This window comes from Anser cygnoides, chromosome 3 (assembly GCF_040182565.1).
Source record: "Anser cygnoides isolate HZ-2024a breed goose chromosome 3, Taihu_goose_T2T_genome, whole genome shotgun sequence".
NCBI lineage: Eukaryota > Metazoa > Chordata > Aves > Anseriformes > Anatidae > Anser > Anser cygnoides.
In genome coordinates this window covers 102324712-102349812 of record NC_089875.1, presented here as the reverse complement: position 1 = coordinate 102349812, position 25101 = coordinate 102324712, and the positions used below count along the sequence as shown (strand labels likewise).

The 25101-nt window shown below is 39.6% G+C and overlaps 1 protein-coding gene and 1 long non-coding RNA gene across 3 annotated transcripts; one reads left to right on the top strand and one right to left on the bottom strand.

Moving 5' to 3' along the window:
• On the top strand, nucleotides 1-6990 carry LOC106030481 (uncharacterized). Of its 2 annotated transcripts, XM_066994851.1 has the most exons (10): nucleotides 1-819; nucleotides 935-992; nucleotides 1900-2184; nucleotides 2373-2529; nucleotides 3127-3284; nucleotides 4154-4285; nucleotides 4771-4878; nucleotides 5188-5260; nucleotides 5871-6004; nucleotides 6324-6990. In XM_066994851.1, the coding sequence occupies exons 2-10, from the start codon at nucleotides 942-944 to the stop codon at nucleotides 6894-6896; spliced, it is 1671 nt and encodes a 556-aa protein (XP_066850952.1). In that variant the 5' UTR covers nucleotides 1-819; nucleotides 935-941; the 3' UTR covers nucleotides 6897-6990. The 2 variants fall into 2 exon arrangements, with proteins under 2 accessions (XP_066850952.1, XP_066850951.1); XM_066994850.1 differs by lacking the exon at nucleotides 1-819 and having other exon boundaries at nucleotides 834-992.
• On the bottom strand, nucleotides 6855-24881 carry LOC106030483 (uncharacterized). The gene is made up of 5 exons (XR_010830584.1): nucleotides 23968-24881; nucleotides 22861-22951; nucleotides 20000-20110; nucleotides 8053-8181; nucleotides 6855-6991 (listed from the first exon to the last, which is right to left on the bottom strand). It is a non-coding gene; the product is annotated as an uncharacterized lncRNA (long non-coding RNA).
• Nucleotides 24882-25101: the final 220 nt, after the last annotated feature.

The window sequence follows — 25101 nt, the reverse complement described above, 5'->3', positions numbered from 1 at the left end:
CTTTCCTTTCTTAGTATTGAAATCTGCGTTTTCCTTGATATTTTCATCTAAGTAATCACTTTTTTGATTAAGTCACCTTGATCTCCCTGATCCTTTTCCAAAGGAAGGTACCTAACTGCCAAATGTTAACTCTCTACTTTAAATCTACAGTCCTTAGCTTTCTCTGCTTCTGCCCTTGTACTTTTGTGGCATCATAAAATGGGTTGGCTTACTAGAGAGTCCTTCAAAACTTTTGTTGGCCAAAGAGCTGTAGCCTGAGAGTCAGAAGTCTCCCCCATACTACAGGAAGAGAGAACGCCCCCAAGGGTAAATTACCCAACATTTTGATATTTCTCTTCGGTATCAAAAAACACACACACAAAAAACACCAGCATGAGTGAATGAAAGAAAACCAAGCACGGCATGCCAGAGCTAGTCTAACAATTCTGCCAGTTAGCTCTAAGAGAGAATTTGAAGTTAGCTGAGTAACGGAGAATAAAAATGAAAAGCCAATGGTCTCTCTGTTTGAGGGCATTTATTGTCTACCACAACGGTCTGCCCAAGAACTTGTCCCTAAGGACACCAAGTTCTTTCTGGGAGAGGTTGTGCACCACCACCAACAGAATCTCAACAGATTCCAAGGACTCTCTGGTGGGTCTGTTGGGGTAAGGAAAGCCAGGAGGCCGGCTTGGTTGCCTTGGTTTCCGTATGCCCACACATGGAGACGGTAACCTGGACACTGTGGACTGACTGTGTGCTCACAATGCAGACAGGCAGGTTAAAAGGCGGCGCCTCTTCCTGCGGCCATCACTTCTTGGAAGTGAGGTTGTGACGGACGAGGTAGGATGAGGCTTTTCTCCAATGCATACTGTGAACTGTCGATCTAGCTTCACATTCATTAGTCAAATGAGACCAGTGAATAAGAGAATGTTTAAATTTGCCTTCCTTTCAACAGGCACGCAATGTGTGCAGCAGAGTCACAAAAGGAAAATTCAACTGAGAAGAGCCAAGCGGTAAGATTAGCTCCTTACGAATACACAAGTTCGTGCATTTTTTTGGACGTAGGTGGTCTAGCGCAAAGCCTGATACTCTTCATGTGATAAATGGGCGAGAGGGAGCAAAAGAAAAAAAAATGAAATGCTTCACATACTTGTGGCTCTGCTTACCTGCAGAAGAAAAACTGCACGCTCTTCCAGTGACAGTGTCAGAAGCGTGCAGCTAGCTCTCACGTGCACTTTCAGGGAGTCTTTAGTGGAGAAGAGATCCTCTAGTACCATGGCCAGTGAATATTAGTCACCAGACAGAGGGAAGAACTGAAGCAGCTTCTGGTTCTCTCTCTCGCATCCCTCTGCCTTCCTGCCCAGCATGGCCATCGAACAAAAAGCAGCCAAGCCCTTAGTTTGTGCCTTCCTCTGGCACGTTTTAAGCATGATAACTTTAGAAGTGGCCAGCAAAAGTTAGGAAGTACAGTCGGCGAAGGCGGTATGACATGCTAAAGGCCATTGAAGCCCAGCTCCATACCTCTTTGGGTTTTCGTATTCCCCCAATTTTCTTCCTGCATTTTCATAAAGGCTAAGAAGGTTCTACGAAGCCTGGGAAACAATTCAAGGCCCTGACAGTGTCAGACGTGCAGTCTTCACCAAGTATTTGACTTAAGAATGAATTGCCCTCAGCATTCTGTAGTGATTTAAGCGGCCGTGAGCAGGTGGCAAAAGTGGCTTAAAGTCAGGTTGCGGCCTAAAGTCAAATTCTTTGCTGACAAGTGCACGTGTCCCAGGGGAATTTCCTTCATGAGTACCCTTGGGTTGCAGAAACCTAGCGCTTCTCCTGTGCTTCTTCCTCCCCCATGAAATACTGCAAACCACTCAAACCCTGGTCTGAAATACAAGCTATGTCATGAGGTACCCGTTGCATTGGCAGGGCGCGATGGAGCTGCCCGACTTGACCGTGCAGAAGAGCTCTGTGAAGCTCCTCATGAAGAGATGGGAGGCCGCCAGTGCTCTGACACCTAGCCTGGCCTTCCAACGCCTGCCAGCCCCACGGTCCCTGGCACCAGAGAAAGCCAGCCCAGGCAGCACCGTGGAGGAAGCCGCGGCAGACAGCGGGAGGGCGGACGTCACCCTGGGTGGCCCTCGCCGGACTGAGACCTTCCCCATCTCCGTCAAGGAGCTGCAGAGCCACTTTGAGACCCTGGGTGGCAGGAAGGTGAGTGCACGCAGGTTCCGCAGCTGAAAAGGATTCCCGTGCTCTCACTGAGGACTTGGAGAACACTACTGCCAGAACAGCACCCCCTTCCAATCTGCTGCCTCTTCATATCCTTTCTGCCCCCTGAAAACCCTACCTGGCTCCTCCCAGTAGCTTCTAGCTCACATCCCCTCCATGTCTTCCAACAGGAAGCGGAAAGTGGCAGAAGCTCACTGCCACCAGCACTGGCCACTCAGCCTGGGAGCCAGACAGACATTTCTCTGATGGAAGTGTCCAGCGTGAAACGGGGGAGGGCAATCTTTGAGAAGATGTCCTCAGGCAATGGACAGACCACCAACACTGAAGGTTAGCCTTACCACTTGGATCGGATTTCTCCCTTTAGTTCAATGCACTCCATCTCTGAGGTGACAAGGGGCAAGCACACTCACCTCATCAGGGCAGCCCCCAGGCCGCCCAGGGAGAGAACGTGGCGTTCTTCCCAATGCAAAACAAGCTTTCCAGATTTCTCCATTTTGTCTTTTGTATTACGGAGGAGTGCCTGATGCCCATTAAATACTTTTTGAACAAAACACAACAGAATGGTGTCTTATGTTTTGAGAAGATAACTTTTGATGAAGACAGCCCAGATTACAAATATGATATCAAAACTATGGGCAGCATTCATCAATTACAAAAAAGTGACATCTTCATTTTCTCTTTTGGTGAAGACAGTTTGGATTTGGCAATGTGTTGCTTTGGTAACGACGCGGTAACTTTTATTTGTGGCTTTCTGGTTTCCACAAATTAAATGCTCTGTAATTGATGTGCTCTAAAGTAAAAGTACGACACATCAGGTAAAATGTTGGCAATATTACTTGTTTTGCCTAATGCTTTTCTTTCAAGATTTGAAACACGTGCACCCATCTCCCTCTCCCCAACTATGACGTCTCTTTGTGGTTGCAGTGGGTGCTTGCAAAGCTGTAGGAGGACTTCAAGAAGAGAGCCCTTCCAACACTGGCAATACACTGACGGAATTCCAGGAGAATGTCTCCTTGAAAGACAAAATGGCTCTGTATCAGGCTGCGGTGTCAAAGGCAGAGAACAGCAACCGCTTTGCCAATGTAAGATACCAATGTCTCAATATCTTCTTAATTCTATGTTTGCTTTGCCCAGGGTCAGATCGTAACCGTCTTTATTTTTACAAGTAAGCTATCAGGTGGATCATAGGGTGGATCAAAATTTAAATCCCAAATTAGGAAACCTACAGAGCAAACATAGTCATCCATCAGTCTCTCTCTCTACCAAATGAGAATTTTCACGCTATATGCCTTTGGTCTTTTGGGCAATCCCCATTAATTCATGGAAGTGCTCTTCCTTTTAGTCCACCTTTGCCTGAACTTCACGTATGAGGACCATGGGTGAGAGAGAGATCAGCAACACGGTTATCCTATTTGTTCATGATGACAGAACAAGGCAGTTTCTTTATCACAGCAACTATTCTCTATCGCCAAATAATAAAATCCTATTCAGGAGCACAGTGACTTTAGAGCTCTTGCTGCTCGAACTGAAGAATACGAAATTACCACATTATAAAATAGCTCAGCTATGGGTGCTCAGGTAGCCCAGAAGCCACCTAGGGGAAGCAGCCAACAGCCACGCTCGCCTTCAGAGTCCAGGTGTTTTCAAACCATGCAATTCCTGCCCACTGTCTTCTTGATTTCTTAATTGCCCTTGTGTATTTGGAACAGATTCCTGCGGTTCTTTGGGCCAAGAAGGTTCCAATTCCCTCCTCCCAACACTGCCAGCAATGGTGCTGTTAGCTCTCTCTCCCCAGAAGGAAGAACTGGAGGAAGCCTGACCCAACCGAACCATGTTGAGAACATAGGGACTGCTCCATTTAGGCTCTAGAACCCTTTGCCCTTTCTTGTTGAAATGGACAGTACCTTCTTACTGCAAATGGAAAAAACCTGGCCTTATTTGATCATTCTAGACTTCAGAGGAAATCAAGTCCTGCACTGTGCCCGGGGGCCTGGCCGCAGTGAGGAAACACTTTGAGAACGGGCAGATGACCCCTTCAATGACCACCTTTGCTCACTCCCAGCACCAGCACAAATCTGCAGAGGTAACAATGGCATTTTTGATACTAACAAATGAGGCCTGCCCTGCTAAAAGCTCGAGGGAAAAATACCATTATTTGCTTTATTCCGGGTTTCGCCGTTCCTGGGGATGTTCAAGGAAAGGTTGGACATGGTGCTTAGGGACATGGTTTAGCGGGTGACATTGGTGGTAGGGGGATGGTTGAACCAGATGATCTTGGAGGTCTCTTCCAACCTTAGTGATTCTATGATCCTCTATGATTCTCCTTAAACAGAGAAGACATGGAAAAATTTGCACCCCATCTTCTTTTCAACTTGCCCTCCTCGAGCCTCACCTAACTGACAGTTCAAACTGGTTCAAAAACCCCTAAATTATCAAGGTACACTGCCATAAAGAAACCATTTGGACTTAACACCTCTTAAAGTAAAACTGATTTGTGACAGCCCTTCACAGGCAGAAACACAAATCCAGATTACTGTTAATTTTGTGATTCTTTGTATTTGTCTTCAGGAGAACTCAAGTACCACTCAGCTCCCACTATCAAGCAGCACCAGGGAAGCTGAGTGCAGTGCAACGGCCACCAAAGAAGCCCCACTGGAAGTCTTTCAAAGCCAAGAGGTAACTTTATCAATTAACAATTATATCATTTGGCAGTTATACTGAGATGCCGATCCTTATTTGCTTTGCGTCTTCCTGCAGCACTACTTGGTACAGCAAGAGCTTGATTTCTGCCGATAGCTGCCCTCCTTTGGCAGTGCATAACAATGGTTTTAGAATGGTATCCTAGACAGGGCTGTTTGGATGTGGTAATGGAACGGGGCTTCCCACTCAGACTTCTCTGTGATGTTTCAAAGACAGTGGCAGAAATATGGAGTATTCTTCCATGTTGCACTAAATCCCGCAGTAACGTGAAGGTTTTGTGCACAGGTTTCTCTCGGGGAGCAAGTGACTCCAGAGACAAACGGGGCTTCTACGCTGACCCAGCATACTGATGAAGCAGGTAAGAAGTGGCTTGAGAGTAATGGCTCCCAAAGGAGCACGACAAACCACGTTCTTGGCAACTGTCTTTACTGGCACAAACGTGGGGCTGCTTTTAGGATACAGATACAGGACATTGCTCCAAGTTGTTCAGTGCCTCCTTCCTCAGTTAAGCACATTCATTGGTCTCAGTGGGACCTAAGAAACAGGTTTACATGTTGGCACACAGAGAGGAGTTTGGCAGAAGGAGGTAGCTTCAAATATGTGCTGAGCTGCTGGAAAGAGCGGGGCATTTTAAGGGTTGTCTGAGGACACGTGCAAACCCTTGCCCCTGTATAGCCAAAATTGTGGATGATAAGGGCTCAATTTATAGCCAAGCAAACAGGCCTGGAGACCATGAGCACGGTGTTGAGGTGCTGCTTCTGCAGTCTAGTCCTGGTATTAGAATTCACATGTTCGGTTAACACAAAGACCTCAGTTCTGTGTGAGCCCTGACATTCAGGCAATTCAGGTACGGTAAAACAGCAGGCGATAGATAACATGTCCCTCAACACTTCTTCCACCCATTTCCTATGGATTTCTTCTCTTCACGTTGTTCATTGTTCATTCACTTTTTTTTTTTCCCATTGCAGTAATCAATGCAGCTATGAACGAGGAGGTCCCAAAGACTTCGACAGATGTTTGTGACCATCAGATGGAAAAGACAACAGAGGAAAACACTGTTCCCAAAGACAGAGAGACTGCAACATCTGCACAAGATGGCAAGGTGTGTGCCTTTATTGAAGTATTGAAGTGTGTACGATTAGACATTGGTCCATCTAATATAGTCTGAATTTCTATTTTTACGATGTAGTTGCAATTAAAAATGCAACCTGTGAAAGTGGTGGGAACATACGGAGCTTAGCAATCGGGGGCACACAACGTAGTATTTAGTACAGCCTGTAATTCAGCGAGTACTTCTACTATGTGACAAACACAACTGAAAGTAGAACTCAAACGTTCTGCTTTTCCTTTCCTTCTCTGCTGAAGGCAGCCTCTTCTTTCACTGTTTTCAGCCTCTAAAAGGCTATGTTTTCTGTCACCAGTTTCTCAGATGCGCAGAAACTCTCAACTTGAGGAAAACTGAAGACAAGTGTCCAAAAGGTAAGGGCTATCCGGACCAGACCATTCCACTGGCACAGCCGAGGGAAGCACTACGCCAGCCCAAAAGCACCATGCCGTCTGCTTCTGCCAGAATGAGAGCCATGAACGAAATCATCAAGGGCCATGGACATTCTGTAAGACGGCCACGTCACCAAGGAGGTGCTGGGCTGCCAGTTCAAAGTGTCTGTGAAGAAGAAAACCCAAAATTTCAAAGAAGCGACATCTCTTCAGAGGGGAGGCTCCCTAAGCCTAAAGAGCTGCAGATGAGGGAGCCACTGAGAGGGCCCAAAGGCAAAAGCACTTGTGCAGCTTCCAGAATTAAGGCAATCAACGACATCCACAGGAATCTAAAACATTCTCAAAGGCCTCCAAACCAGGAAGGAGCTGCTTTTCTGGTGGAGGATGTGCAAGGGCTCAAAACCACAGACTCCAACCTAAAGAACAAAAACGCCAGCTTCATGGTCTATGTGTTGTGCAGTAATGCACAACAAGTTGACAATAAAGAGATGAAATGACTTAAAACTAATAGGCTTGTCTGAACTTTTGCTGCCTGTCTCTCTTGCTAGGAGTCTCAGCAGTCTTCTAGCATCTTTCTTCGGCAAAGGCATGTCTAAAAGAAAAAACGTAAAAAGCACAATCAGAGGAAGAACTCTGGATCTCCAAAGTACCAATCTGCAGGTCTTACATTCAGGCTACCATTATGTCAGGATAACAACAAACAGCTGCCCAGGAAGATTAATCTGACTTTGAATTCAGTAGACACTGCAATACTATGCTCCTCAGAAAATCAGGACATTTGTGACCTGCTTTTCATCCCAAAAGATGGATTCTTCTGCCATCAGTCAGGTGCTAGTAAACTGCCAGCACGAGAGCAACACACAGACTACATGGATATATAGTTGAGACCAGGGGTAAAGGGGACCACAGGGGTCAGGTCCATAGACCCTCGCAATAGTTGCTTCCAGTCAGTAGAAAACTACCTTTTACTCCTCAACATCAGAAACTCTGCTTGCAGATGTTAGAAGGAACCAAACCTTCCAACCTCCTGGCCCCTGCCCCAACAAGAATCCATCTCCGATCTCTAGAGAAGGACTAGCTCCTAGAAAGACTGGCTGCACAGGACACCAAGAGAACAAGCACAAATGTTGTGTGAGCATGCGTGAGTGAAGGCTGGGTGTGAGTGTAAGACTTTGCCAGTCCTTCCTTTCCCACAGCATCCCTACTGGCACGATGCTACAGAGCCTCTGGGACCCTGAGCCACAGCTGCGCAAGTCTGGTGGTGCCCTGTGGCAACAGGGATCGTAGGCCTGGAGCCCAAGAAGGGGCAAGAGTATCATCTCTGGCTGAAGCGGCCAGCCAGCAGCTAACTTGGCTATCAGCAAAGTCCCTCAGGACAACTTCACCACCTTACTGCCAGAACAGTCACTACTGTATTCGGATATTACTTTTTAAAAGAAGTTTCCTGCATATAGGTGAAGCTGTACTATCAGAGTGCATCTTTCCCCTATACAAATACCCTTTTAAGTAAATTATTCCTTCACATACAACTTCATGCATTTTTTTGGACATAGGTGGTCCAGCACAAAGCCTGATACTGTTCATGTGATAAATGGGCAGGAGGGGGCAAGAGAATAAAAATGAAATGCTGAAGGTATTTGCAGCTCTGCTTACCTGAAGAAGAAACTCCAAGCTCTTCAAGTGACGGTGTCAGAAGTGTGCAGCTAGCTCGCACGTGCACTTTCAGGGAGTCTTATATCACCAGAAAAGGCTGGTAATATAAATATGATGTTTATAAATAACCTGTCACAAAATACACATAGGAAATGGCAGGAAAGTATAAATTACAGAGGGATTGAGAGGGAATATGTGAAGCTGTCAGGCAATCATAAACATCAGTAGAGGTTTATACATAACCATTTTTAAAAAGTAATGAAAAGGCATCATTTGTAGTTTGACAATAGATCTATTTTAGAAAGGACAGCATTTCAACACTGTGTACAATAACATCTATATAGTCCTTTACTGTGTGTTTACTACTTCAGAAGGTCAATGAATAGTAAGACATAAACAGTAGAGTATAAACTGTTGCAATATAGACTTCGCATCCCATGGAAGTCAGAAGTATGGCCTTCATATTATCTGTTTTCGCCAGAATTATATCAGTGACAATGAGCTAAACAGTAACCTTCTGCTTATTTTAAATCATAGTATAGTGTCTTGTTGAGGACTCGAGAAGGTTTTATTCATAGCTGAGAAATGGGCAGAAAAGAACATAAATGTCAAGTAAGTATGGAGAGAACTTTAAAGAAAATCTGCAGAGCTTTGGAAGCAGTCAGGAGACTGGCCATTTTGAATGTCTCCTGAGACCAGAAGGGGACATGAGACCTTGCAGCTTCAATATTTTCCAAAAGCCAGAGACCTCAGGCTCCGTAATTCAGATTTTGAGTAAACAGGAGATTCTTCTATGCAAAAGTTATACTGAAGCTTTTGAATTTTGACACTAGGGTACACTGTCTTTGCAGGCAAAATAACAGTTCAGTAACAGATTTACTGTGTCTGCCAGGCATGCAACTAATTCAAGCAGTTAGTTGCTTTCCCTGTAAGAAATGAGTCAAATCATAATATTTTAGAAAAGGACAGATCTAGCTACTCATTTCAAAAGCTTCATGCCTCCTGTGTCCCTCATAATGTAAATGACAATCTTTCAAAGTATATTTTAAATATCATACGATAAAGACAATGGTATAATTTTATCTCTTTTTGTTTTGGACTGTAACAAAGAGACAACTTTTTACCTCATACATAATGTTTATTGTAGCGAAGCTTTAGACAATCATTTCAGAGAACATTGTAATATTAACAAATATAGAAAGAAGAGTGGGAACATACACCAAAACAAGAGTATGTTGTTTTTGAGACTGAAAAAATACATTAAATTTCCTTTGAATAAAGAAAACTTTGAAAAATGTTTATGAAAAGGCACTTTAAATGGAAACCCTGAAGGGAGAATGGGGGAAAGAGAAAGGAGGAATGAGTGATAGTTACTGTAAATTATGTTCCTTTCTTAGCAGTATTGTTCTCATGGCTTGCTAAATGGTTGTCATATCTAAATACTGCCATCATATTAGGAGATCTTTTTTTCTCTCCCCGTGATGACAAAGTAACCTGAGGACAGAAAATTATGTAAACTACAGAGAAAAAATGGCAATTACCAGATACCTTACAAAATTCAATGCAGTTTTATCATCATTTGTTTTGATTTATTTAGCTGCAGATTAAGCTTCACAAAGCAAAGTCCACTAATGAGCTATCAAAATGGCAACAAACAACAAACACTAATGAGTTAGGGTGGAATTCAACTTTTCTAATTTATACATCTAAAAGTTAGACATTTAAGACTTTGTAGTCAGTAGAGAAAAATAGGCATCTTCATAGGGTTATTCATCTCATCCTAACATGTGTCTAGATTATGCAGCATGAATTGTGCTTCAGAAATGCTTATTTCTTCTATTGACTTTAAAGGGATCCAACGGTGCCTAGCTGAGATTCAGAAGTTTCACTTTTGAATAATACCTAAGGGTAGCTGAGGTTATTTCTATCTATTATACATTCAGTAGGAAAAGTCTGTCATACAGCAAACTAGTGTACAGCCAGACAAGTAAATCTTCACTTTTTGGATGAAAAAGAGAGAAGAAACTAAAATACCAAGAATTCTCACGGTACCATGTTAAGACAAGTGATTTTTTGTTTTGACCCTGCAGGCATAATAGGTAGACATTTCGTTATTAATTATCTTATTAAAATGATACTCTGTGCTTTCAGATTTAAATCATTATGGCTTTGGCTTCATGAACATTCTAGGGTACTTTGCACAGGGACTCAAACGAACCATAAATTCTCCTCGGAAGAATCCCACTTTTCCACAGAACAAAAATGATATGTATTAACTATCTGTTAAGCATAAGCTAATGTATGCGCTCAGTCTTATGATTTTTACTTTATAACCTTTTGTGTCTACTTTTTAATGGTTTATCTACGCACAGAATGTTTTGAATGTTTTGTCAGTTGCAAGAGAGTTTTTTACTGTACTGAACTTTTACATCACACATAGACACTTCTATTGAGGTTACCAGTCCAAAACCAGACATGGTATTCAGATATGAAGCCACTGTGGCTTTGTACAATACTGTTGAGCAACATGTTCCTATTTATATCACTGGTGACATAATTCTTTTCAGCTGAACTTACCACTATGTGTATCACAATGCCGTCTCAGATGTGGTCTAAGAAATGAACTTAGGATATGAAAAGATGTCACAAAAATTTTTCAGTCCTGACCTATGGCGATTGAAGCAATGTCCAAAAGTTGAAAGTTCCATGTATCCTATTATATATCGCTTGATGCATTCAGGCGTCTGCTGTTATTTTGGCAGATAAATGTATTTCACAAATTACGTTTTAGTCACAAAGACTTCACAGCAATGAAAAAAATGTCATTGTTAGGGGAAATTGTAACGCTGTTAGGAAAGGTAAAAATTTGGAAAGAAAGGCTGAACACATCTAAGGGAACCAAAGCTGGCTCATACATAAACAAAAACACGGCCAGTAAACATAGTAATTGGACTATGTTTTAAGTGACTTATGAGTATTTTTGACATCAAAGCCACGTGGTGTGATTGACAATAAAAGAAGGGTTAAAAGAAAATATCTCAAACTTATGGAATAACTGTAGGATTTAAAATAAATTGGAAAGGCAGGAACGTTTCAGAAAGGATAAAGCATAAAACCTAAGAAAGCCAGAAACAAGAAACAGGGAAAAAATCTTTTAAAACTATATTTCAGGGGAAGAAACATCAAAACACTGTCTCTTTGCACCTTGTCAGGAAGTGCTTGATTGAGTTTTACACAGTGGGTACATAAGAATTTGTTTTCTAGAGAATAATGCTTTGAGCAGTATGTATTAGAAAAACCCTTTCAACCTTAAACATCACAGCATTAACTTTGTAATTGACATTCGTGCTCATTGAGAGTATGTGGAGGAAAGAGAAAAACAATCCTCCAACTCCTTTTTCATTTCAGATCTTCTTGTAACCTTTGATTATTCTACAGGTTCTCTGAATTGGGGTTTGCTGTAGTTTTATGTTAACCTATCGAAACAACATGCTTTGTTTACTAAGTGTTTTTAATCAAGATATCAGACCAAAATAATCCTCTATTCTAATTTTGGTTTCAAGTATTTCACTATGATTTTCAGCTATTTAGACAATATAGGAAGTTCCTGTACAGGGTTAATTTGATCACCTCTAAATGGCATTGATGTAATAATTATCAAAGCCTTACTATAATAGCAGATTTACAAGTCAAGACGTTGTGAAACAAGTAGATTGTCCAGAGATGGGGTCTACTTCAAAACTGAGTTTAAACGAATAAAAGGTTTGAGTTGATTCTGATGGATTTAGGGCCAAACCTTATCCTCACTCTCTCCACCCTAGTAATGGGATAAACCTCAGATGATACTTAAGTCTTCTTTCTTTTTCAATACCTTCTCATTTCTCCCATCCTACGTGCAAAATCTCTTTTATTTTTTTCATAAACTGACTTGCAACTCATTGTCTAATAGTGACATGTACTGTTTCTGAAACTCAGCAAAATGGGAAAGAGGAAGACATTTCTACAGAAGTTCTGATGGCTATCTTGTACTAAAATGATCAGGAAATAGGATTTAAACCACCCAGCTTAATATAATCTCTGTCTAAATCCATAAAAATGAAAGGACTAGCTGCCTTTTTTTTTTTTTTTTTTGTCATCTGTTATTAAAATAGACACAGGATATGCTAGCAGCTTTCTATAAAATCACATGAGATTTCCCAAAGGGAATATTGCAGCATGTAAGCTGTATCACCCAAATGTTAAAATAAACATAACAAAACCCTTCCCAAGAGTGCATTTTCCGTAATGAATATTGCATTAGATGTGATACAAAGAAGAGACAAGTAAAACAGAAGGTTTTTTTTGTTTGTTTTGGTTTTTGCTTGTTAGCTTGCTATTCAGAAAGAAAAGAAAAGAAAACACAGACATTTTATATCCTGACTGAACATTATGCTGCATCTTATAGATATTTTGCACTGAATACTATATTTAATTTTTTAATTTAATTCACACAATATTTACTGTATTTACCTTCACTTTACTTGTTTCTTCCATTTTCTATCCACTTTGTGTGGAGTATGTAGTATACAGATGAGACCATCTACCACTTTAGGTTTGTACAGTATTCAATTGTACAAGGAGTCATGTAATAATTACTGTTGCCATTTGAGGTGAGTTTAATAGCCTGCATTTGTTCATCTACCAGGCTGAAGTGCCAAAATGAGACAGACAAGCAAGCACTGCATTGCTTATCCACAAGAAGCATGACATGTTTCCATGTGTATCCAGGAGCAAAACAGTAAGTAACATGTCTATTTATTTTGGAAAAAAAAAAAAGTAATAAAAATTGGGGCACCTAGTGCTTGTATGTGTCTCTAGAGTTAAATGACAGCTGAATAGAAGCGATAGGGCTGCAACTTTGAATCCTTTACTTGAATTTCATTAACTCCCTTTATGTGGATTAACCTCCAATTTATTTTTCTTAACCTCTTTGTGTTCCTCACTAGTAAGGCCTGAAATATAGTTATCCTGTGGTATGTTCATTTAACGGAATGAAGATCGAATCTTTGTGTCAACCTGGAAGTGCTAATCAAAACAAGCATTAATCATCTTCAGAGAGCTGTTGTGGAGAACATTTTTACATGGATTTACTTCTCTAATTAAGCTGCCTGGCTGAGACACCTCAGTTAGAGGAACATTGTTAGGTAGTCCCCCTCTGTAGTCAGTGAAGAGAGACAGGCCACACAACAGGGCAATTCACATTGATGAAATCAATGGTTTGAAACAGGGTCTTCTCTCTGAGAAGACTATCAATCAGAAAGGAATGTATTTTTCATTAAAATCAACTCTATAATGGACTAGCTTCCATATCAGTAAATTGAATACGTTCATAAGTGCTTTATTATCTCAGGAATAAAAAGTATGACAAGAAAAATTACTGCTTTACAATATATACCAGCAAACAATTTCTTGCTGTGAATTATGCTTCCATTTAAGTACAGAGCTGATAGCCAATTCTGAGATTCAGTTGGATGAAAATAGCTTTTACCTTATATCCTAATCTTGATATGTAAATTTGAAGTAATTCTTATGACTAATCACCATATTCAAAATATGAAATCTTTATGAGGTTCAGCTTGTATTCCTGCTTTCATCTGAATCCACAATGACAAAGTAATGTCATGCACTGACCTGTGGTCATCAGACTGTCTAGAATGACTAGCAACAACTGAAAAAGCTCTCTGGCTTTGGAATATGGTAAAGTATTACCCAAATGACTGAAACCTCTAGATCTACTGGACCATTTTTTTCACATTAAAAAAAAAAAAAAGTTGTCATATCTGATTACGTATCTAAGAACTAAGGCACAGTGCTGTAGATCATTTTTTAATTATTTAATGTGTTAAAAAGAGATATTATTATTTGTGATTGATCTTCCTGGAAAGCTTGAATAGTTCTTTTATAGTAAAGTCTTTTACTTGCATCATTCTGATGCACCAGTTCTCATGCTGCAATTCTGGGGGAAAATAAAAAATAAAAACAAAACAACAGGAATGGCAACAGCCTAAGGTTCTTTGGTTGAAAAAAATGTTATTTTGTTGTTTGTTTACTATTTGCAAAGGTGATCATATCCACCCAACAAACTAAGATATTTCCACACAAAATAGAACATTATACTAGATTTTGCTCTATAAATATATGTTTTAAACTCTTGATACAGGCTTCCAGGATGAGTCAAATGTTGCTATACCTTGCCTTAGGTTTTTCCTTCTGTTTAGTTTCTAACTTCCGTCTATGACAACAAGCATAAAAATGATGTACACTACTGATTTCCTCCTGCTTAGCGCTTTTCCTTTTAACTGTATAATCCACATGGAAAGTGCTCATACTACAGAAAGCATAAACTTGCTTGTGATATTGAAGGAAAAACTACATTTAAAAACAGCAGTGTTGTTATTCATTCTGGTCCACCTCCAGATAAATAACCACCTTTGTAGAGGTACTAAAATAACCAAGGCTAAAATTTACTTTTAATATACTCTATGAGATCCTTCAGTAACTATGACCAAAAACAAACAAACAAAACAAAAAAACCCACTAATAATTTCCTGAACTGTTTGACAACTTTTAGATGAGCTAATGATTCTCTATAGAGAAGCAACCAAAAGATCAGGATTATGAACAGAGAGTTGGAAAAAAACGAATGGAATAATAAGATTAAAATAACTGGAAATAGAGGATAGTTGAACATTTTCAAACAATAGTTTCACATTAAGCCTCATCTACAATTCCAAGTTTTAAATTTTACAGTTCTTGCAAATTCCCAAGTCAATGTTTGTTTTTTCTTTTGCAGGTTTTGTTGAATAAAATGTACCTCATTTTCACTAGAAAATAACTGTAGCTTCATTCTTCCTAGCTAATATAAAAATTGCCACAAACAATAAAAGAATAGCATTTTTACCAAACAACCTTCCTTTTAAGACATCTAGAAAATAATGATCTGCTCCCATGGAAGACTGATCCAGGTCATGCAGTTTGTCACAAGTTTGACTCAAGGTATTTTGGAAACTGTGGTGCGCCTAAGAACCTAGGGAAACAGAGAAGTAGTAGGCAAATGTGTCTGGATTGTATTTATTTTTTTTTTGCTTCCCAATAGCAAAGAGTTGATAGGAAAGCAGGCCCTGTATGGACTTGTGAAAGACTGGGGAAAAGAAGATTGGAAAAGAATTATCTTAGATTTTCTGTTGAAGGAAAGAGAAATGAAAGGCAGAAATCAATTGGGAAAGTCATTTCAAATATGTGAGCTAAGCTGGGACTGGTTAGGGGTAATAGAGAAGAGTCTGTGAGAGCAGAAGTGTAGAAACCTGATACGTGGGAAGTAGTACTGTTGGAAAGGTCTGCAATGAGGTGATTAAAATTGTTCTTCTAGATGAACTGGTGCCATACAAAGCTGAAAAAAACAGTGGATAAAATGGGTACCTTAGATCACTGAAAACAAACAGGAAAACAACTAATGACTGTTCACATTGCTGTGTAGTGTAGGAGAATTCATAGAATTTTACTTGGGAAAACCACTTTTTTGTTTTAGATTGTTTTGGCTATATTGCAGTTTTCACTAAAGCAGGAAGTAACTAAGCTCTTGAAAGACCTGATTAATTGAGAGTTCTCCTGTTTGTAAAACAGAAATGCAAGGTAGTCTCATTCAGTATCAGTAGAGTCAGCTGCTGGAAGCAATACATCCTGCCACAATACATCCTGCCATTTATAACACACAGAGAATGAGAAGTAAGGCTTTGGAAATTACATCTTCCTGCTGCCAATAGAAGAAAACTAGATTACTGATTGAGATGCAATCAATAACTGAACATTAGATGAGATGAATCTGATCATTAAGATGTTTATGGAGTAAACACAAAAGATTTTAAGATGTTTGCCAGATTAGGCTCTGAAAACTGCACGTTAAGTTATTGCTATGTATCTGTTAATGCTGAAGCAATATAAATATAATGCCTAACCAAGTAAGGTATTCCAGCATACTAGATATGTTACATAACTATATATATAGGTCACAAGTAATAAGAAACAGTCTGCTTCCAAGGGAAAAAAAAAAAAAAAAAAAAAAAGGCTGTTGTGCCTAAATCTGATAGCTGTTATTCATCATCTACCTTTTGTACTGAAGGAATTAAAAGATTAAAAGTAGGAATAAGAAATTAGAGGCTCAGTATTGCTAGGATGCTTATGTGATTTTAGCAACAATAAGTTTTAAAGCTTAAAACTGGTTTGTTCTTGTTGCTCAGTTGCAGTGTTCTGTAAGGCTAAACTTAAACAAACAAACAAAACCCAAAGGAATAATTATAATTTTTTTAATGATCCAACTTTGAACTTGAGGGGGAAACGGCAAATCCTCACCTTGCCTCCTCAGCTTTTAGTCATGACACTATGGCAGAAATTCTAGATGTGCAGTAACTCAAGATCCCACATACCCTGCCTAGGTACTATTTAGCTTGAAAATCCTGCAAGTAAGGCAAAAAAAGCTGGGTCACCTCAACTTTATGAAAGGAAATATAAAGAAGATAACACTCATGAGGATTCTGGTATTAATTATTTTGAGCATATAATCAAAATCTTAGTTCCCCCAAAAGAAAATATGTGAGACGCATGAATTTAGCTAAATTGAACTGCAGTGCAAGCTGTTCACGCATTAAAGGCCTGGAGGCCTGGACAGACTAGAAAAGTTGAGCAATGCTTGCTCTTCGTGATGAGGATGAAGCCTTGCAATATCAACTGTACTAATAAATACTTGGTTACAACATCTTGTTCTGTGATAATCAAGGTCCAAATCTCTCAATTTTGGTTCTACAATAAAGAGCTTACAAATTTGAGGGAACCATAAATGTTGCTTCTTACCTGAAAACTCTTGAAAGAAACAAATTAGTTCTATCTATTAAACCAAATAAAATTATGTCAAATGCTTCAAGATAAGAAATTAGTCATTTCTGAAATATGCTTTATCTACAACGCTGTTTCTTCTCCTGGGTATACAGCTCCATGATTTTCTTTTCAAACGTGATTTAGAAAAAAAATAGTAGAAAAAATCAGCACATTTTCTCATGCTTTTTTATATTAAGTGATTTTTTTTTATATTGTTTCCTTTCTTCTGTAAGGAATGTTCTTCATGAAATAAACATAAAATATAAAATCATGAATCTGCCATATTCTCTACGAATTTATTTCAACATTTCAAAAGGCCTACAAGATTCATACTAAGATTGGAAATCGGTCTTTCTTCTTCTTCTTTTTTTTCCCCATTAAACAATTGTTTCAAATATATTAATTCTGGTAATTTTACTAAAAACAGTAAAAAAAAAAGATGTTTTTTTCCATCTATAAAGGATTCTGTGAAGTAGCTTATGACACACAAAGATCAAAAATAAAAAGGCAAAAAAAATGAGAGAAATTTGTTGATTCTGGAATATTACATCTGGTAACGAACATTGAAATCTTATTTAGATTACCTGGAGAGGTTTTAGAGAAAACCTATGTATGTACTTATTGAAAAGCAGACTCTACATTCTTGGAGCACCGTTCATTAAATTTATCAAAAAAATCTATGTAGAATACATATTAAGAAGAAGTGGAAGAAGGAAAATTATAATAAGAGCCAATCACTGGAAAAAGAAATAAGACAAATTAATATGAGTAATAAGGAAGAATAACTTTTCATTGTAATCAGGATTAGCCACTCAAAAAACCACAATGCATTTTAATGGGATCACCTTCAGTGAAAATTTTTCACCTCTGTTTGGCAATGTTTCTGATGATATGTTGTACTTGATGTAACAGTATGTAAAAGGAGCGTGTATGCTCTTTTAAGGGTATAAGGTCCAGGACCTTTTCCAAGGCCACATGGGATAACAGGAAAGGGAGGCAGTGATGTGAACTGAGTCTGGTCAGTCACAATAATTTCTGAGTGCATGTGAGAATGTAGGAGTGTTTTCTACAGAAGCGTTATCCGTTTGAGGACTTCTAAGATGACAGACAACGACCACATACAAACCTCATGGTCTCACTAATTGGTGGGCTATCAAACTACAGGCACTTTTTTCAGGAAGATCAACACGGACTTTGCAGCTGATAAGATCATGAACCAGGGGGCTCTGGACTGGGAGGGTGCAGAAAATGCAGAGCTCTGCTGCAGGTGTGCAGGGGGGAGGGGAGCAGGAGGAACAAAATGGAGGATCGGTAGACAATGGTAGAAAAGGACTGTTTGTGTGTAAAACAGGGCTGGTCAGTATGCTTGACTGGCCGAGCCCTGCTACTGATGTCCTATCTTCTTCTATTTCCTCCTTAAACCTTTTCTTACTTCTCCCTTCTTTTATTTGCACTTTCTCCTGTGTGTATGTGCAAGGACAACATGCCTGCTACTGGTGAGACCTGTGTGTGTGAGCGAAATTGTCCCCTGCAAGTGGGGTCATGTCTGTGGGTGTAGGCCTGTGGGATGTGGTGCCTGTTACTGGAGCAAGTGGGGGTCTTGGCATCAGTAGTTTGGGGGGAGAAGGGGAAGGGATTGCTATCTTAATCTGAAAGTGTCCTACAGACTTTGTGCCTGGAGCCAGTTACTGGGGATCACTGTGAGTGAACTGGATGCCAGCTACTGGAGTCAGACTGGGGGTGTGGGTACCCCCACCCTGTGCTGTCAGCTAATGGTGCAGGTGAGGGCCTTTGGTGTTCCCAAAACAGCTACTGGGGTAAAGGAACCAGCATGAGTGAGGTGAGGGCAGGAGACCCATGAAGGAGATGAGGGGGCCTGTGATACAGGCAGGGGTGCTGGATAGACAGAGGGGCCATGACAGGTACTCGAAGGATCCACAAATACATTGTGTGTTTGTGAATCCAGAGCATGCTGTGTGTGTGACTGCACCAGTGAACTTCCATCTCTACTAGTCATAGAGGAGCAAGGGTCTCAGCTGTCTACGGCCATGTTTTACCCAAGTCCTGTGTGTAGGTGCTGTTGAAGGCAGCCAACAGCTTAGCTGTGGCAGTGTGTGTGCCCAGCTGTGGCAGTGTTCTGTCTCCGTCTGCATGTCTGTGTGTCTCTGGGACACATGCTCAGATTTGCTGCTGGCTAAATCTGCAAAGGGAAAGTGGCAGCTGCATCCCCAGGCACTGAGCTGGGCCTCAGTGGCCAGACTGGATTGGTCCCAGGCTGGACCTCACTTAGCACTTGAAATAGGAAATAATTCAGGAAATTCCTGTAACATGGTTTATAGGAGAAATTAAGTCTACATAGATCACAACAGCCCATGCTGCCTTTATGAAGCTATAAAACACTGTGAAGGTACTAATATCTGTTAAGAATTACTTTTTCTCAAATGTTTGAAGCTCAAGGTGCACAAATCTAAGTGTCTTTAAGTCTCATTTTCAAAGAACAAATTGCAGTAAGATTTTTACTACATTAGGCACTGTTTGCCCTTTCTGTAGAAATTGTATAACGATGAATTCTACAAGGTACCTTTCCAATTTCCATTATATACCCTGTAGGATAGTATGGTAGATTTGATAGGTGAGTGCACTGATCCAGAATGGCAAATTCAGCGTTCCCAGCTTCTTGTTTATTTTTATTAAAGTGTTAACCAAACTGCCATATAAAACGAAAATAAGGAAATGTCCTCAATGAAATTCTTTGTCGTGACTTTAAACAGGATCAATGGTGCAATACTGTTTAGGTAACATCAAAGGAGATTTAAAATAAAAGCACTAGATCAGTTTTATTTACTTCATTTTTTTTTGTACTTCTTCACACAAATTTGTCATCTAAGTTGTGAAAGACAGAACTACTTAAGATACAAAAAAAGAATTTGACTCAGCATATTGTCTTTTTTTCCTTCATTTTCTTAAAATATTACAGTATAGCCTGGAGTAGCACTATAATGAGGTATGTTACAGCTAAGGGAATAATGTCTCCTACCTGTAATTATCAGGTGGGGAAGGATGGTGGTGGCGTGAAGATATTTCTTAATGGTTGTTACTTAGCAGGTACACTTCCAGAAGGAGTTTCTGTATGTTCCATACATTTAGGCTGTAAATTAGAAAACTCACTTTGCTTTGCTAGTACATTTGATGTTTCTATTCATCTTTTTTTTTTTTTTCTTCCCCTCTGGTATTGAACAATAAACAACACCTCAAAGATGTTTCTCCTCCATGTAAGCATAAATTAGATCACCATAACCATTCCTGGAGTTCATACTGTTAGAAGACTCACCAAGAAGAAAGGAAAAAAAAAAAAGACCAAAAACAAACAAGCAAAGGAGAGCGTGCTCAAAAAGGAGATTAAAAGGGTTCAATTCATTCAGATTATCAGGATGAAGAAGTAACCTGATTAAAGAATGACAGTTATTTCACAAAGCAGAAATATCAAATATTACAAGGACAATTATTTATTGATAAAAGCTGTAATAAGAATATAGAAGAAAGACAAATTCAAATAAAAACAAGGTGTTCACTGTAATGGTAATGAACCACTACAACAAAGTACCAAGGGGAATGGAGAATCATTTACAGGCTGATGTATTCATCTCAAAGTTTTATGATTTTTGAAGGACACTTGAGGCTGATGGTTTTTAAAGCTAGTAGATGGCCACAGTGTTGCCTAGCTTGACCTTGTGGATAGTGTTAACCATAGGAGTGCATTGCAACAACGGATCATAGTTTTAATTATTAGAAAATAATTTATTTTTAAAAACCCATCTCAATCACATTTCTAATGATGTAGAGTCTATCATAAACCTTGGTAAATTTCTGTAATGGATATCCTCCTTCACAACTGATGCCCCCCAAAATGCTTTTTCATGGCAACTGCTTGGATTTTCTGTGGGCAAGATAGGGTGATGGGGCTACTTGGGATAAATTGATGACAAACGTTTCAATTTCTCACATAACAGTAGAGACCTGCTCTTTGCAGATAAATGATCACCCTAATAATGAGAAAAATATTTATTTAGGAAATGTCCTACGTCAATAAACAACATCCCCCAATCAATAAACCAAATTTTAGCAGTGGCAGAGAATTCTATCTGGGTGCCCACCTAAAGGAAAAGGAAAAAATGCTACAAGTATTTTCATAATCTGGATGAAAAAAGACCCATCTGTCTGAAACATAGGTGGGTAAAATTCTCCCTTTTGCTTGGAATATGTTTTGAATAAGAGACAATGTATGCCATTTTGTCAGGCTTTAGGAGTTACCTTAAGATTAATGTCTTCTGGACAAGAGTGATAAATGATGATGCCAGAAGTCTTCTATATGGATGAAGCCTTTCATGAAAGGATCACCACTATGAGTGAGACTGGACAAGTTGTAGGACGGAAAAGGATAATATTGAGGAACTTAAAAGCTGCTATGCTCACAAGTTTGTCTTTGGCTGGAAGTTTTTCTTCCTGTCTTGCCACTACTCAGTTTGAGCACTGTAAGTGTGCTTAAGTTCAAAGTCTACTAAGTATCTCAGAATAAGCTCTACTCTGAAAGACCGAAAGTTAAGACAATTAGTTGGAGGGAACATTCATGAGGGCGACTGAAGGAAAAAATAGCTTTGCATCTTGACCTGAGAATCACATTTCTCCTATCATGTTTTATAGTTAATGTTTTCAAGTTATTTTAAAATGATGTTTTTTAAGTGTGCTTAAGTTCAAAGTCTACTAAGTATCTCAGAATAAGCTCTACTCTGAAAGACCGAAAGTTAAGACAATTAGTTGGAGGGAACATTCATGAGGGCGACTGAAGGAAAAAATAGCTTTGCATCTTGACCTGAGAATCACATTTCTCCTATCATGTTTTATAGTTAATGTTTTCAAGTTATTTTAAAATGATGTTTTTCCATTTTAAACTGTATAAATTGGATTCGTCTACTGTAGCCTCTTTCATTCTAGAATTTTTACACCTGACAAAATACTTTTACAAGATTTTTTACAAGATTTGACAATGATCATTTACAATTTTAAATTCAAAACCTTTTTCAGTGATTTTATCCATGCCTGATTCCAACTATGGGAAAGTGGCACATCTACTGCACTGCTTTCTTTCCCACTATCAGAGTGAATGTAAAGAGACCAACATTTGTTGTTCCCCATCTATCACTAATTTTAGGGTTGTGATACTTCTTTCCCTGTCTATAAGAGGGAAAGTCTTTGTGTGTTGGCTGTAACTTTTTCTGAAATGGAGAACTGATTGCTATAATACTTCTATATTTTAAGGCTGTTTCAGTACCTATGGAATGTGAATTAAGTATATGCCATTCATGTTGAAGTCCCAAAATAAAGCAGTTCTTTTCCCCCAACACATCAGGGATAAAGACTTCAGAAACTGACATTCAGTTCTCCACTGTGACTTGGTGGTTTGTAGGAGACACCATCTATTTATACTTTATATGTTAGAATTTTGATACTTAAATAGTCAAGATGAATTCCTTCTGAGATATAATTGATTTCAAAATGGGTGATGACATTTTTTGATACAGAATGAATCTCCCACTCGGTTCTTTTTAAGGAGTACATGCATACCGATTTTTAACACAAAGTCACACAGATCATATCACCAAGGTTTAATACTACCCACTAGGTCATATCTATGCTCTTAAGTGGGAAATTCCTATGCATCATATGTTTTATCCAGCATCATGATACCTGATGAATAATTATGAATTGAATATTTTATTTTTTTGCCCTTTGTGGCATCTTAACCAATTTTGATCTCAAACACACTGAATCTATGCTAAGCACACATTCCTTTATTTAACTGAAAACAAGTTATAGTTTGATCAAAGACAAGCTACTGACCTCTTTAAAGGGAAAGCAGATGCAATTTAACAGTTTCTGATCCACTTGAGTTCATGGTCTATCATCTAATGATGTCATGCCATCACGACCTCTGTAAGTAATCATAGTAATAGTTACTTATTTTCTATAGAGAAGGTTAATCCAATTTACCTTTCAAACAGTCCCCCATTGTAGTTTCTTTCTATGGCTAGAACAAATTTTGCTTGGCGTATACGTTAGGTATTGTGGAAGCAGTTTGCTAAAATCTCTTGTGAGATTTTGGTCTGTTTTCACCTTCTAAATTTTACTCTGTGTCCAGTGTTGCAGTTCTTACTGAGAACTCCTACTAGCATGGACGTGGGTACACAGAAACCTGTAGACTCCCATCTTTGAGGAACCTCCTCTCCTTCTGGTGAGAGCAGAAATTCTGTGAGATAATGGACAGAGCTAGAGCCAGCCATTTAATGGTGTGGATGAAGGATTTAGAAGTCACAGGATAGGGGGAAGGCATCTGCTGCCTCCATTTCTATAAAATCTAAGCAAGCAAAAATTGTGCTATGACTTTTAGATATATAGCAGTAACTTTACAAAAATTCTTACTCAGAAAATTACAGGTGTATCAATTATAAAATGACTTCCTAACTCATACCAATTTAGAATACTACAGAAACTTAGGCTGTAATATTTATGATGAAATGAAGCACTGACAATACAGACTTTCAGTCCCATAACCCTCACAGACATTTTTCTAAAAGCCTCCATGATATCTTTCAGAACCCAAATACATATGGATAATTAGAGAATTTCATATTAGTGTTTATCTACTGTGAACACTAAGTGCTATTAATACATATCAACAATTTAAAAGTTCAGTCTTTTGAGCAAATAAGCTACTTTGAATTTTAGCATTTTTCTGTGTTGACAGCAACTGACCTTTATCAAACAACGCAATTTCATAAAATTAAATATTTGTAATGTTAAACTCACAGCACAGAGAGGCTGACTTACCCAGGACAAAGCACTTTTGAATTTAGGTCTTTGTGTGGCTGATAAATCAAATGTAAAGTCTGAGGAATGGAGATCACAGAATCACAGAATAGCTGAGGTTGGAACAGACTTCGAGCTTACCTGGCAAGGTTTTGGTAGCAGGGGGCTGCAGGGGTGGCATCTGTGAGCAGAGCCCAGCAGCTGCCCCGTGTCAGATCAGAGCCAGCTCCAGCCGGCTCCAAAAGGGACCCGTTGCTGGCCAGAGCTGAGCCAGAGAGAGGCACTGGTCGTGCCTCTGGGAAAGCGGATTGAAGAAAGGGGAAAGAAAAAGAAAAGGAAAAAAAAAAAAAAAAGCTGCTGTGCAACAGCAGCTGGGAGAGAGGGGTGAGAACTGAGAGAGAAGCAACGCTGCAGACCCTAGGGTCAGTGCAGCAGGAGGGCAGGAGGTGCTCCAGGCACACAGCAGCAGTTCCCCTGCGGCCTGTGGAGAGGCCCCTGGTGGAGCAGGCTGTCCCCCTGCAGCCCATGGGTCCCACACGGAGCAGATCTCCACGCTGCAGCCCGTGGAGGAGCCCCCGGTGGAGCAGGTGGATGTGGCCTGGAGGAGGCTGCGGCCCATGGAGAGCCCTGGGCCAGAGCTGCAGCCTGTAGGGAGGAGTCCACGCAGGAGCAGGAAGACTTTTTTTTTTAATTTTTTTTCCTTTTCAAGCACATGGCACTAGAAGACCTAAAAAGTACAAAAGGGGAAAAGGTGAAAGATACACAATATAATTATATTTGCAAGCATTTTAACATAGTCTGTAAAATGACTCGTGTGAGCACAACATAACCTGAAAATACTCTTGCTCGGGTCCAAAATTCTAGATAATTTTAACATCCATGCAGTGTTGTATAGTAACCAAATGTTCCCAGAGGGACAAGGTTCGAGCATTAATAAAAGGTCTAAGTGAACTAGAGACTTACACAAAATATTTAGGACACTTTCTAGAGTTCAAGAGCATAGACTCTGTAGATATATTCAGAAATCCGTTAAGACTGACTGCTCACAAAGTACTCTTTGGATTATACCCTTAAGCAGAACTACTCAGAAGGCAAGGAAGCTAAACACAGGTCATGTTCTATGGATCTTAAAGTTAAGCAAAATATCCTTATAGCTTCATTATGTGTCCACAGAAATTAAGAAAACAAAAATGCAGATTACTAGTCCTTAGTATCCTTCAACTTCAGCTACAATGGGCTTTCTTCCTATAAGCAGTACTGTTTCTTTGAATCAGT